The 15,699-nt window shown below is 38.3% G+C and overlaps 1 protein-coding gene across 3 annotated transcripts in view; it reads right to left on the bottom strand.

Annotated features, from left to right (window-relative positions):
- Positions 1-15,699, bottom strand: part of MAGI3 (membrane associated guanylate kinase, WW and PDZ domain containing 3) — a 310,874-nt gene that overhangs the window by 117,007 nt on the left and 178,168 nt on the right. For all 3 annotated transcript variants that reach the window (XM_017975031.4, XM_009001917.4, XM_002751252.6), the window contains exon 3: positions 11,789-11,908. In XM_017975031.4, the coding sequence (XP_017830520.1) occupies positions 11,789-11,908 (120 nt within the window). The remainder of the gene's footprint in view (positions 1-11,788; positions 11,909-15,699) is intronic.

The raw sequence follows: 15,699 nt of genomic DNA, 5'->3' as shown, positions 1-15,699 counted from the left end.
CTCGGTGGGTTTCACCCCCACAGGGACAAACAAAATGGCAATTCGAAACACGCCGGGTAAAGAGTTTCACAGCGGGCACAGCTGAACCCAGGATGGTGCGGCTCGGTGAGGGAGGGGTGTCCACCATTACCGAGGCAATCCACCACTACTGAGGTACACTCCCATTGCTGACGCAGCCTGCCATTGCCGAGGCAACCCGCCATAACAGAGAGACTCCGCAGCAGGGCGGAGCCTTGTGGCAGCAGGGTGGAGCCCACAGTGAAACCCGCGGCTGCAAGGCAGAGCCCGCAGCAACAGGGCAGACCCCACATCAGCAGGGTGGAGCCTCGGCAGGCAAATAATGACTAGACTGCCTCCTAGCTGGGCAGGATAGTGCAACGGACACTCAAAAAGAAAGCCCCAACTCCCCGAGACAGAGCATCTGAGGAAAAAAGGGGGTTTTAAGAGTTCTGCTGCAGCAGACATAAACGTAGCAGCCTAACAGCCCTGAATGAACAATGGAGATCACTGCTCAGCACTTGAGCTCCTATAAAGTACAGACCGTCTCCTCAAGCAGCTCCCTGACCCCTGTATATCCAGAGTCACCTCAAAAAGGACTGATAAGACTGACATTAGACGGGCATCATTCTGGGACAAAGATAGCAGAAGAAGAAACTGGTAGCATCTCTCACTGTTCTGCAGCTGCTACAGGTATACTCCAGACAAGTAGGGCCTGGAGTGGACCTCAGCAGTCATACAGCGGAGGGGCTAGACTGGTAGAAGGAAAACTAAGCAACAGAAATACCTCATCATCAACAATCTGGGCGTCCACTCAGAGACCCAATCGAAAAGTCAGCAACCACTCAGACGACAGGTGGATAAATCCACAAAGATGGGAAGAAACCAGCGCAAAAAGGAGGAAAACACCTGAAACCAGAACACCTCGCCTCCTACAAAGGACCAAAACTCCTCACCAGCAAGGGAACAAAGCTGGACGGAGAATGTCTGTAACAAAATGACGAAATCAGACTTCAGAAGGTGGGTAATGAGAAACTTCTGTGAGCTAAAAGAACATGTACTAAATCAATGCAAAGAAACTAAGAACCTTGAAAAAAGATTCACGGAAAGGATAACAAGAATGGATAACTTAGAGAGGAATATGAATGAATTGAAGGAGCTGAAAAACACAATATGAGAACTTTGCAAAGCATGCACAAGTTTCAACAGCCGAATTTACCAAGCAGAAGAGAGAATATCAGAAGTTGAAGATCAACTCAATGAAATAAAACAAGAAGCCAAGATTAGAGAAAAAAGCGCAAAAAGGAATGAACAAAGTCTCCAAGAAATGTGGGATTATGTAAAGAGACCTAACCAACGTTTCATAGGTGTACCAGAATGTGATGAAGAGAATGAATTCAAGCTGGAAAATACTCTTCAGGATATTATCCAGGAAAATTTCCCCAACCTAGCAAGACACGCCAACACTCAAATCCAGGAAATACAGAGAACACCACAAAGATACTCCGCAAGAAGAGCAACCCCAAGGCACATAATAGTCAGATTCACCAGGGTTGAAATGAAGGAGAAAATACGAAGGGCAGCCAAAGAGAAAGGTCGGGTCACCCACAAAGGGAAGCCCATCAGACTCACAGCAGATCTCTCAGCAGAAACTCTACAAGCCAGAAGAGAGTGGGGGCCAATATTCAACATCCTTAAAGAAAAGAACTTTCAATCCAGAATTTCATATCCAGCCAAACTGAGCTTCATAAGCGAAGGAAAAATAAAATCCTTTGCGAACAAGCAAGTACTCAGAGATTTTGTCACCACCAGGCCTGCTTTACAAGAGCTCCTGAAAGAGGCACTACACATAGAAAGGAACAACCAGTACCAGCCATTCCAAAAACACACTAAATGCTAAAGAGCATCAACAAAATGAAGAATCTACATCAACTAATGGGCAAGACAGCCAGCTAGCATCAAAATGGTAGTATCAAATTCACACATAACCATATTTACCCTAAATGTAAATGGGCTAAATGCACCAATCAAAACACACAGACTGGCAAATTGGATATAAAAACAAAACCCATCAGTGTGCTGTATCCAGGAAACCCATCTCACATGCAACGATACACAATGGCTCAAAATAAAGGAATGGAGGAAGACTTAACAAGCAAATGGAGAGCAAAAAAAAAAAAAAGACAAGAGTTGCACTTCTCATCTCTGATAAAATAGACTTTAAAGCAACAAAGATTAAAAGAGACAAAGAAGGTCATTACATAATGGTAAAAGGATTGATACAACAAGAAGAGCTAACAATTCTAAACATATATGGACCCAATACAGGAGCACTCAGATATATAAGGCAAGTTCTTAATGACTTACAAAGAGACTTAGACTCCCACATAATAATAGTGGGAGACTTTAACACTCCACTGTCAATATTAGACAGATCAACCAGGTAGAAAATTAACAAGGATATCCAGGGCTTGAACTCAGACCTGGAACAAGCAAACCTGATAGACATTTACAGAACTCTCCACCCCAAATCCACAGAATATACATTCTTGTCAGCACCACATCACACCCACTCTAAAACTTACCACATAATTGGAAGTAAATCACTCCTCAGCAAATGCAAAAGGACAGAAATCATAACAAACAGTCTCTCAGACCATAGTGCAATCAAGTTAGAACTCAGAATTCAGAAACCAAACCAGAACCGCACAGCTTCATGGAAACTGAACAAGTGGCTCTTGAATGTTGACTGGATAAACAATGAAATGAAGGCAGAAATAAAGAAGTTCTTTGAAACCAACGAGAACGAAGACACAACATACCAGAATCTCTGGGACACATTTAAGCAGTCTCTAGAGGAAAATATATAGCAATAAGAGCCCATATGAGAAGAGTGGAGAGATCCAAAACTGACACCCTATCGTCAAAATTGAAAGAGCTAGAGAAGCAAGATCAAAAAAACTCAAAACCTAGCAGAAGACAAGAATTAACTAAGATCAGAGCTGAACTGAAGGAGATAGAGACACGAAAAACCCTTCAAAAAATCAATAAATCCAAGAGCTGGTTTTTTGAAAAGATCAACAAAATAGACAGACCACTAGCCAGACTGATAAAAAAGAAAAGAGAGAACGACCAAATAGATGCAGTAAAAAACGATAAAGGGGAAATCACCACAGATTCCACAGAAATTCAAACCATCATCAGAGAATATTACAAACAACTCTATGCACATAAACTAGTAAGCCTGGAAGAAATGGATAAATTCCTGGACTCCTGTGTCCTCCCAAGACTAAACCAGGAGGAAGCCGAAACTATGAATAGACCAATAACAAGGTCTGAAGTTGAGGCAGCAATTAAGAGCCTACCACACTAAAAAAGTCCAGGTCCAGAAGGGTTCACAGCTGAATTCTACCAGACACACAAAGAGGAGCTGGTACCATTCCTTCTGAAACTATTCCAAATAATCCAAAAAGAGGGAATCCTTCCCAAATCATTTTATGAGACCAACATCATCCTGTTACCAAAACCTGGCAGAGACCCAACAAGAAAAGAAAACTTCAGGCCAATATCCATGATGAACATAGACGCAAAAATCTTCAATAAAATACTGGCAAGCCGATTGCAACAGCACATCAAAAAGCTTATCCCCATGAGCAAGGAGGATGCAAGGCTGGTTCAACATATGCAAGTCTATAAACGTAATTCACCACATAAACAGAACCAAAAACAAAAACCACATGATTATCTCAATTGACGCAGAGAAGGCATTTGACAAAATTCAACAGCCCTTTATGCTAAAAACCCTCAATAAATTCGGTATCGGTGGAATGTATCTCAAAGTAATAAAAGCTATTTATGACAAACCAACAGCCAATATCATACTGAATGGGCAAAAACTGGAAGCATTCCCTTTGAAATCTGGCACTAGACAAGGATGCCCTCTTTCACCACTCCTATTCAATATAGTATTGGAAGCTCTAGCCAGAGCAATCAGGCAAGAAAAAGAAATAGAGGGCATTCAAATAGGAAAGGTGTAAGCCAAATTGTCACTATTTGCAGACAACATGATGGTATACCTAGAAGACCCCCATCGCCTCAGCCCAAAAACTCCTGAAACTGATAAGCAACTTCAGCAAAGTCTCAGGATATAAAATCAATGTACAAAAATCACAAGCATTCCTATACACCAATAACAGATTTAAAGAGAGCCAAATCAAGAACAAACTGCCATTCACAATTCCTACGAAAAAAATAAAATACCTAGGAATACAACTCACAAGGAACGTAAAAAACCTCTTCAAGGAAAACTACAAACCACTGCTCAACAAAATAAGAGAGGACACAAACAGATGGAGAAACATTCCATGTTCATAATTAGGAAGAATTAATATCATGAAAATGGCTATACTGCCTAAAGTAATTTACAGAATCAATGCTATCCCCATCAAGGTACCATTGACTTTCTTCAGAGAACTGGAAAAAACCACCATGAACTTCATATGGAACCGAAAGAGAGCCCACATAGCCAAGTCAATTCTAAGCAAAAAGAACACAGCGGGGGGGCATCACACTACCGAATTTCAAACTATACTACAAGGCTACAGTAATCAAAACAGCATGATACTGGTACCAAAACAGAGATATAGACCAATGGAACAGAACAGAGGCACTGGAGGCAACACAACATATCTACAACCATACAATCTTTGATAAACCTGACAAAAACAAGCAATGGGGAAAAGATTCCCTGTTTAATAAATGGTGTTGGGAAAACTGGCTAGCCATGTGCAGAAAGCAGAAACTGGACTCCTTCCTGACACCTTACACTAAAATTAACTCCATATGGATTAAAGACTTAAACATAAGACCTGGCACCATAAAAACCCTAGAAGAAAATCTATGCAAAACCATTCAGGACATAGGAGTAGGCAAGGACTTCATGACCAAAACACCAAAAGCATTGGCAACAAAAGCCAAAATAGACAAATGGGACCTAATCAAACTCCACAGCTTCTGCACGGCAAAAGAAACAGTCACTAGAGTGAATCGGCAACCAACAGAATGGGAAAAAATTTTTGCAGTCTACCCATCTGACAAAGGGCTGATATCCAGAATTTACAAAGAACTCAAACAGATTTACAGGAAAAAAACAAACAAGCCCATTCAAAAGTGGGCAAAGGATATGAACAGACACTTTACAAAAGAAGACATACATGAGGCCAACAAACATATGAAAAAGTGCTCATCATCACTGGTCATTAGAGAGATGCAAATCAAAACCACATTGAGATACCATCCCACACCAGTTAGAATGGCGATCATTAAAAAATCTGGAGACAACAGATGCTGGAGAGGATGTGGAGAAATAGGAACACTTTTACACTGTTGGGGGGAGTGTAAATTAGTTCAACCATTGTGGAAGACAGTGTGGCGATTCCTCAAGGCCTTAGAAATAGAAATTCCAATTGACCCAGCAATCCCATTACTGGGTATATATCCAAAGGACTATAAATGGTTCTACTATAAGGACACATGCACACGAATGTTTATTGCAGCACTGTTTACAATAGCAAAGACCTGGAACCAACCCAAATGCCCATCGATGATAGACTGGATTGGGAAAATGTGGCACATATACACCATGGAATATTATGCAGCAATCAAAAATGATGAGTTCGTGTCGTTTGAAGGGACATGGATGAATCTGGAGAACATCATTCTCAGCAAACTGACACAAGAACAGAAAATGAAATACCACATATTCTCACTCATAGGTGGGTGATGAAAAATGATAACACATGGACACAGGGAAGGGAGTACTAAACACTGGGGTCTATTGGGGGGAAGAGGGGAGGGACAGCCGTTGGGGGGAGCTGGGGAGGGATAGCCTGGGGAGAAATGCCAAATGTGGGTGAAGGGGAGGAAGGCAGCAAAACACACTGCCTTGTGTGTACCTATGCAAATGTCTTGCATGTTCTGCACATGTACCCCAAAACCTAAAATGCAATTAAATAAATAAATTAAATAAATAAATAAGTAGGCTGTTTATATAAGGGTAATTTTTAAAAGTTTTTCTAGGCATTCTAATTATATTATTTTATCTCACAATTTATTGAACAAATAAGAGACATTAGCAGGATAATTCAATAATGGCTTAGTCTCAGGAAAGCAAGAAATACTTCAATTTTCTCTTGAGAATCAGTAATTTTTGCAGTAAAAATAAATGTTCCAGAAAAGAATGAAAACAACTGACTATCTTCTCAATTTGTCATGCAGTTCCCATTAGGCAGCCAAATACAATGGGAAAGCACTCAACAGGTCTAGCTTGATTAACAGTTTGTGGTTCCTACTACTTTTGACATTATATTAATCATTATGCTAATGTTAGATAAAGATACATATGATTAGAGAGTAAAATACACATGATTTTTCTAAAATCATATTTTCTAATCAAATTCTTTGGTTCCTAAGGAAGTAATTAAGACACTCATTTGCCTAAGGTAAATTAGTGAGGTAGATAATTGACTGTTTTCTCCTAGATGGAAAATAGCATAGGTCGTTCCCCATAATGCTGAGACAAATCTAGATACTACATTATTTACCTTAAATTGTGCATGTTTTGAGGCAGAAAACATTTAAGATGAATTCTTTGGAAGTTTGACTTTCGGCAGTAATTGCCATTAAAATAATGAAGACAAAACAATAAAATAAAACTAAAAAAAGTTTCAATGACATCCTGTCTCTCTCTAATCATCTACTCCCTTGTTTCCAAATCTATATTTGAAATGGAGTTGCTCCAGTCATACAGATGAATGCAAAAATTTGCATGAGAACAAACTAAACTTTCTGCAAACTCTCAGAAGTAAAGCAAAGAACCAACCAAAAAACCAGTCACATTTCTCTGGGGCAGCAGGCACAGGAATACAACAAACAGAGATTTGGCTGGGGATTACGAGGTTTGAGGATCTCTGTTTTGCATGAAATATGCCCATTAATCACAGTATCAAAGAAACTGGATATACTGTGACAAAAATAAAAAGTCTACTTTTTTTATTTTTTGGACAGAAAGAAAGAAAAAGGAGTGAGGGAGAGGAAGGAAGAAAAAGAGGGAGAGAGAGTGGGAATGTAGCTTTATTCTAAAAATGGGTATGAATAATGGCTGATCAATATTTTGTGTATTTAAGGTGGAGAATGTATATTTTGTGTATTTAAAATAGAGAGCTCTATAAATATTTATTGAGTTTACTTATTCCGGATCTGAGTTCAAGTCCTGAAAATCCTTATTAATTTTCTGTCTCGTTGAGTCTAAATCTCTTTATGGGTCTTATGTATCTCGGTTTTAGGATCGTTAGCTCTTATTGTTGCATTTATCCTTTTACCACTATATCTTTGTTGCTTTGAAATCTATTTTATCAGATGCAAGAATTGCAATTCCTGCTATTTATTTATTTATTTATTTTTCCTCTCCATTTGGTTGGTAAATCTTTCTCCATCCCTTTGTTTTGAGTCTTTGTGTATCTTTGGATGTGAAATGGGTCTGGATGTAGCATACCATTACGTTTTGGCTGTATCTTTTGATTGGGGGATTTAGTCAACTTAAATTTAGGGTTACTGCCATTTGATGTTAACTGGCTATTTTATCCATTTGTTGATGTAAATTCTTCTTTATGTTGGTGCTCTTTACTTTTTGGTATATTTTTAGAAAGACTAATACTGGTTGTTCCTTTCTATGTATAATGCTTCTTTCAGAAGCTCTTGTAAAGCAGGCCTGGTGGTAATAAAATCTCTGAGTACTTGCTTGTTCATAAAAGATTTTATTTTTCCTTCAGTTGTGAGGCTTAGTTTGGCAGGATATAAAATTCTGGGCTGAAAGTTCTGTTCTTTAAGGATGTTGAATATCGGCCCCCACTCTCTTCTGGCTTGTAGGGTTTCTGCTGAGAGATCTGCTGTAAGTCTAATAGGCTTCCCTTTGTGGGTAACCTGACCTTTCTCTCTGGCTGCTCTTAGTATTTTCTCCTTTGTTTCAACCCTGGTGAATCTAACGATTATGTGCCTTGGGGTTGCTCTTCTTGAGGAATATCTTTGTGGTGTTCTCTGTATTACCTGGGGTTGAATAGTGTCCTGCTTTGCTAGATTTAAAAAGTTTTCCTGAATAATATCCCGAAGAGTATTTTCCAGCTGGGATTCATTCTCTTCGTCATATTCAGGTACACCTATCAAACGTAAATTAGGTCTTTTCACATAGTCCCATATTTCTTGGAGACTTTGCTCATTCCTTTTTATCCTTTTTTCTCTATTCTTGTCTTCTCGTTTTATTTCATTAAGTAGGTCTTCAACCTCTGATATCCTTTCTTCTGCTTGATCAATTTGGCTATTCAAACTTGTGCATATTTCGCTAAGTTTTCGTGTTGTATTTTTCAACTCCGTTAGTTCATTTATATTCCTCTCTATATTGTTTATTCTTGTTAGCATTTCATCAAACCTTTTTTCAAAGTTCTTAGTTTCTTTACATTGGGTTAGAACAACTTCTTTTAACTCCCAGAAGTTTCTTATCATCCACCTTCTGAAGCCTACTTCTGTTAATGGCACACAGTCCTTTTCCATCAGGGCTTGTTCCATTGCTGATAAGAAACTGTAATCCTCTGTAGAGAGAGAGGGGTTCTGATTTTGGGTATTCTCAGCCTTTTTAGCCTGGTTTCTTCCCTTTGTTATAAATTTATCCATCTGTCGTCTTTACGATTATTGCCTTTCTAGTTGGGTTTCTGAGTGGATGACCAGTTTATTGATTCCCAGTGCTGGAATCCCAGCAACCCAATGAGCCGGCCAAAACAGCGGCGTTAAGACTGATGGTGCTCTTCTGCCCGGGAATCTCCCGTTTACTCTGCACAAAGAGCTGCTGTGACGAGGCGCCGGCAAAACCACTGTGCCAGCCACAAGAGTCGCACTGGCGACCCGTGGGGCTCCTCCACTGGGAATCTTCTGGTCCGTGAGCGACAAAAATTCGTCTGAAAGTGTGACGTCCTCTCGTTCTCTGTGCTTTCACTGGGAGCTACAATCCCGAGCCGTTAGCGATCAGCCATCTTGGATGTTTTGATCAAAAAAGTCTACTTTTTCTAAGGTAGTAGTATTACTAGAAACACATCTTACTGTGGTAATTATTATCCAACTTGAGAAATTTTAACTTTTTTTCTAAAAGGAAAATATAAAAATACAGGATATGATGACTGCCACCCATAATCACTGAAAAGATTTTAGGACTTCATAATAATTTTGGGAAGTTTCCTTGTTATAAAAGATAATTATGGGGCTTAGATTTAAAAAGAAAACTAGCATTGTTTATAAATAAATTAGATTTATTTTTCTTGAGTTGTTGGTAAGTATCAAGTTTTCAGATCCAATAACGTAGGCAATTCCAAGGTTTGTGAACCCTAACTACAGTTACTGATGGAGAAATGTTTTCCTTGTTTTAGAGCTGTTTTGAAGTTTTTTATTTTCTGAAGCCTTTTTCATTTTTACAGAACTGCCAACTATTTAATATTTCAAATGAATATAAAATTAAAGACTATAGTATCAGAATTGTATTAGAAATATATATTTTTTTATAAAATTTACTTACATAAGTATAGGTACATGTATTTATTTATTTATATACACATCATCTAGATACTGTTGCTAGACTGCTTTCAAATCTCCCTTTTTTTCTCTTTAAGGATATATATATATATATATATATGATTACATCTACAATTAAAGCCCTAACTTCCTGTCCCTATGGCCACTCCCTCCCTAAGCTGTCCTGAAGTTGTTATGTGTCTTTCCCCTGAGTATACATCTAGGATATGTGTATATGCATCTATAACATGTAAATACTATTGTTTTCATAAAAGCTTCAGAGAGTATTTTCCTAACATTTCACATATTTTTTCATAAACAGTATACTGTACATATGCTTTCTTTCTGTAACTTTCTTTTTATACAATTTTATACTTTTCATACTTCATAAGACATATTAATGTTGATACCTATAAATCTAGTCCATTCAACTGCTGTATAGAAGTCCATTTTAACAAACAAATTAAAATGTATATTATTCATTCTACTAAAGGAGAATTGTTTCCATTCTGTCACTGTTTCACACTATAATGAATATGTTTCTACATACGCGTATGGGCATCAGCTTTTCTTGGGCAAATGTCTAGAGAGGGCACTGCTAGTTCAGAGTTATGTCTATCTTCAAATTTACTAGCTACTGCTAAGATGCTCTCCAAAAGGATTATACCAGTTTATACTCTTGCCAGCAGTGTATGGGAGTTTCCATTTCTTGCAATTATCAGACTGTAAATTGTTGTTAATCTGATGGATGTGAAATGATGTATAACTATTATTTTAATTTGTATTTTCTCTGAATTGAGTACACAGTAACTAATAATATGCAATATGCCACTTTGTCCATACTAACCTCTTATATTTAATGGAACGAAAGGTAGAGTATTTTCAACATTTAAGGGCAGAGGGCTTCTTAAAAAAACAAAAACGACTTCAAAAGCACTTCAATCTCATTCATCACACTATTCCTAGATCCTCTTATAGTGCTTGGCACATAGTAGGTACTTAATAAATGATTGTTTAATGAATAAAACAGGAAAAAAATGAATGAATAAATGAATCATGGGTGCTAAGCCCAGAAAAGGTAGTTATGTTAAACTTAGCAGATGAAAAGAAATCACTGAAGGTTCTGAATAGGAGAAAGACATGATCAGAGCTGCTCCTCACAACTAGCAATGGGAAGGATGGAAGAAATTGGAACAAATGAGATCAACGGCAATAGTCCACATATGAGCTCTCCTAGTGGGCCTACAATGAGGTGGTGAAAGTGAAAGAAGGGCATTGTGAATGCAGCTACAAAAGAAGAAATGATGAGATCTGGCAAATGGATGTGAAATGTGAGAGAAAGGAGAAAGTAAATAATGATCTCACTGTTCTGAGATCTTGGTGCTGCTAAAGAGAGAAATGATGAAGAATTACTCTTTTGGATAGAACACAAATGCATATTTGGATATGTTGAATTCCAGATTAGATATTTATTGAACACTATCTTTAGGCACTGAATATAATATCAAAGAAGACACACATGACCACTACTATCACAGAGCTTGTAAACAGGCAATTATAGTAGCATGATAAAGCAATGATGGACCATAGCATAGGGTGCTATGGAAATGGATAAGCTTGCCAGTGAAGAGCATGTTACATAAGGAGAAAAAAGATCTAACAGAATCATTTAAAAACGGAAATTTATCCCAAATATTTATTTCCTGGAATCAAGTAGGTAGAGAAAACAGACAAGAAAAGAAAACCAATCATTCTGTTTTTGTTGTTTTCTCCCCAAATTTCATATTCTCTTTTTTCCATGACAGTCAAGATACATATAAGTTTTTTTAAAGTATACAGATTTTGAATTCCCAACCACAAATAGAAAGCAATCAACAAATACTCATTGAGTTCACATGATGAATATGAATTACTATGAAATATTTAAACTGGCCAGTTTGGCTGATTTTTAATATCTTGTTCACAATCAACTTTAAAATATGGTGGAAATTTTTGCTTGTTATTTAATCTCACTTTAATTAGTAAATTACATATCTCCCCATCAAAAGAAAATTTTCCCAAAAACAGAAAGGAAAGAAACTTTTTCAAAAAGTGGTACTTGATGATCAAATTCCCTTTGAAATAAGTCCAGTCGTTCAGATAGTTTTTTGGGTGATGGTGGTGTTATTTGGGGACATACCATCATATGTTCCACTTTCTAACAATGCTCCACTCTCTTCCAGTGCTTTAAACTGTTCAACAGAAATGAAATTATAATCCACTCCTGGTACTTCCCCATCCCTGGGGGCCCTTGTAGTGCCTAAGAAAAAAGAAAAAAAAGTAGGTTGTAAAGTACTCTTAAACTTACAAAATATTCAAAGTAATAGAATATTCAGTCTATAAAGAATACATAAGAGATACTTAATTCCCCTGCCCCAACCTTATTAAGGTCAAATTCCCAGATAAAATTGTATATATTTATAGCATAAAACATGATGTTTTGATATACATGCACACCCCGTGAAAGCCAGACTTATTTTAAAGTAGTTATCCTATGTATTTTTTCCATCTGAAGCATAAATGTAAACATTCTACTAATCAGAGTCATAAAAGACAAAAAATAATAATTTTTATAAGTTCTTTTAATAAACTTTATTTTTAAACTTGGACAAACATGGTTATAAAGTTACTTTATAAGTGAATAAAAAGCTTAGGATAGGTATTCACATATGGCTTCTTAGCCATTATTCTCTTCAAGTAATTTTAAAAAATTAAGCAGTAAGTAAACTGTTTCATAAAATTGACTATAGTAACACATTACCAAATGCTAAAGTACAATCTTCCTTTCAGCTTCAAAGTACAAATTCAGGTTATGGCAGCATTGCTACATTTGACTGAATTTTACTAAACAAGAATCACTTTTATAAACTGCTATTAGAAATGTCATTTCAAATACTACAGAATACAGAGAGATCCAGGATTTTCACTGGGAATAGAGTCTGGGATTTGGTTGCAAATCTAGGGCAAGAATACTTTCCTTCTCAAACCTGTTCCTCCACTTAGGTCCCTATTCAGTAAAGACACTCCAAGTAAGAAATCTGAGTCAGTCATCTTGGGCTCTTCCCTCTACTCCACATCCAGTCACCAAATCTACCCTCAAAGTATCTCTAAATACTTCTTTTCATTCCCACAATCACCTAAGTCATATCATTACCTAGGACCTGTATTGTTGGTACCCCCAGGTCAACCTTTATCTCTTCCCAAGTATACTCCTCCAAGTACCCCCCTGCCAAACTGCAGCCAGTGACTTTTCTAAAACACAGTCTGAGGAAACAAACAAAATCTCTCTCTAAACCCATCAATGGCTTCCCAAGATCCTTAATATAAAATCCAGATTCTGTAACAACACATTTTACAAAACCCTTTGCAATCTGGCCCCTGGCTACCTCCCCAGTTTCTTTCTTGACTCATTCCTTTCACATTTTAGGCTTTAGAATACTACATGTATTTTTCAATTCTTTTAATGTCTCTCACTCACATACGTCCAAGGCTGTTGTTATGTCCCCAGAGGACCTCCTACTCCCTTTCCCACTCTACCTCAGCTAACTTCTACTCATCCTTCAGGTCCTGGCTTAGAAAGTTCCTTTAGAGAACCTTCCCTGATCTCTATCTGGGGTATGGTAACATGCAGAAACCATGTCGATTTGATTCAGAGTAATAGCCCCAAGTCTAGCACAGTGCAAAGATCACAGTAGGTGCTGAACATACATAATTGTCAAATAAATTAAGTGAAATTTTAAACAAATGCATTTAGGACAGTGCCTGGCAATATGTTCTTATTATCATTACAAGTCAATTCATGGGAAACTCCTAATTGCTCCTACTGTTTTTAGTCCTATTACATTCTAACATATTCTATAACGTGTAAAAAAAATCCACAGAGATTATAACACATTAATGCTAATGATGAGAAAATAATGATTATGTCAACATTCTGTGCAACAAAGACTATACTGAATTTTCTCCCTTATTTTTTAACCCTACTTTTTTTCTAAAAATAAACATTTCATTATCTGTTTTATATCATGAGGATACAAAATCTGGAAAACAGCTTTTTTCCCTTTCTTTTAATTTTTAATACATTTTTCCATTTTCAAATTTTTGTATTTCTCATATAATGACCAAAACTACATTGTTAAGAGTCTCTGAATCAACAGCTTCTTAGCTACATATTAAACAAAAGTTAACATTAGACAGTAAACTCAAGCCTGGGCAACATAGCAAAACCTCTTCTCTATAAAAAATTTTAAAAATTAGCCAGGTGTAGTGGTACACACCAGTAGTCCTAGCTGCTCATCAGGCTGAGATGGGAAGATTGCTTGAGACCAGGAGTTTCAAGGGGTTATCATGGCAACACCACTGCACTCCAGCCTTAGTGATGGAGACAGAATCTGTCTCTTTAAAAAAAAAAAAAAAAAAAACGAGGTACAGGAGATAATCCAAGATGGCCGAATAGGAAGAGCTCTGGACTGCAGTCCCCAGTGAGAACACAGAGGATGAGTGATCAGTGCATTTACAAACGAATTTTTACTGCCCATACCCCAGGAGATTCCTGGGCGGAAAAGCACCAGGAGTCTCCAGCATGGCTGTTTCAGCTGGCGCAGTGGGTCTCTGCACAAAAACTCACACAAATCTGGGCGCTGTTTCAACTGGCGCCTAGAATGCCCAGGAAACACAGTAGCCCATTCAACTGAAAAAGAAAGGGTGCTGAAACAGGGAACCAGGTGATTTGGCTCGGTGGGTCCCACCCCCACAAAGACCAGCAATCTGAAAGGAGTGAGAGTTTCACAGCAAGCACAGCTGGACCCAGGACGGTCCAGCTCTGTGGGGGTAAGGGTGTTCACCATTACCAAGGTGTCCACCACCACCCTGAGGCAGTACACTATTACGGAGGCAATCCGCCATTTCTGAGGCAATATGCCATTACTGAGGCAGTTTGCTGTTACAGAGACAGTCCGCCATTACTGAGGCAGACTGCCATTACCAGGGCAGTTCTAACTATACCTCTATAAACAAAACCACAGGGAAATTCACACAGCAGCCAGGCAAAGCCCACAGCAGCTCAGCAATGCCTCTGCTGGCAGACTGTGACTAGGCTACCCCCTTGCTAGGCAAGGTATCTCTGAAAAAAGGAAGCAGCAGGTCAGGAACTTATAAATAAAGACCAACCTTCCCAGGACAGAGCACCTGGGAAAAAAAGGCAGTTATGAGTTCTACTGCAGCAGACTTAAATACCTGCCCAGCAGCTCTAAACAGAACAATGGAGCTCACAGCTCAGCACTTGAGCTCCTACAAGGAACAGACTGTCTCCTCAAGCAGCTCTCTGATCCACATATATCCAAAGAGACACTTCATACAGGAGAGCTCAGGCTGACATCTGGTGGGCATCCTTCTGGGACAAATATAACAGAAGAAGAAACTGGCAGCAACCCTTACTGCTCTGCAGCCACTGCAGGTGATCCCTAGGCAAACAGGGTCTGGAGTGGACCTCCAGCAGTCCTACAGTAAAGGGGCCTGTCAGAAGGAAAACTAAAAAACAGTAAGAAATAACTTTATCTTTAACAAAAAGGACGTCCACTCAGAGACCCTATCCAAAAGTCACCAACCACAAAGACCACAGGTAGATAAATCCACAAAGATGGGAAGAAACCAGCACAAAAAGGATGAAAACACCCAAAACCACAACGCCTCTTCTCCTCCAAGAGATCCCAACTCCTCATCAGCAAGGGAACAAGGCTGGATGGAGAATGAGTCTGATGAATTGACGGAAACAGGCTTCAGAAAGTGGGTAATAACAAACTTCTCTGAGCTAAAAGAACATGTTCCAACCCAATGCAAAGAAAGTAAGAACCTTGAAAAAAGGTATGACGAAATGCAAACAAGAATAAACAGCTTAGAGAAGAATATAAATGAATTGATGGGGTGAAAAACACACCATGAAAACTTCATAAAGCATATACAAGGTTCAATAGTCAAATCGACCAAGCAGAAGAAAGGATATCAGAGATTGAAGATCAACTCAATGAAATGAAATAAAACAAGAGGGCAAGA

The sequence above is a fragment of the Callithrix jacchus genome, chromosome 7 (genome assembly GCF_049354715.1).
Source record: "Callithrix jacchus isolate 240 chromosome 7, calJac240_pri, whole genome shotgun sequence".
NCBI classification, from domain to species: Eukaryota; Metazoa; Chordata; class Mammalia; order Primates; family Cebidae; genus Callithrix; species Callithrix jacchus.
This window is presented reverse-complemented; position numbering and strand designations above follow the sequence as displayed.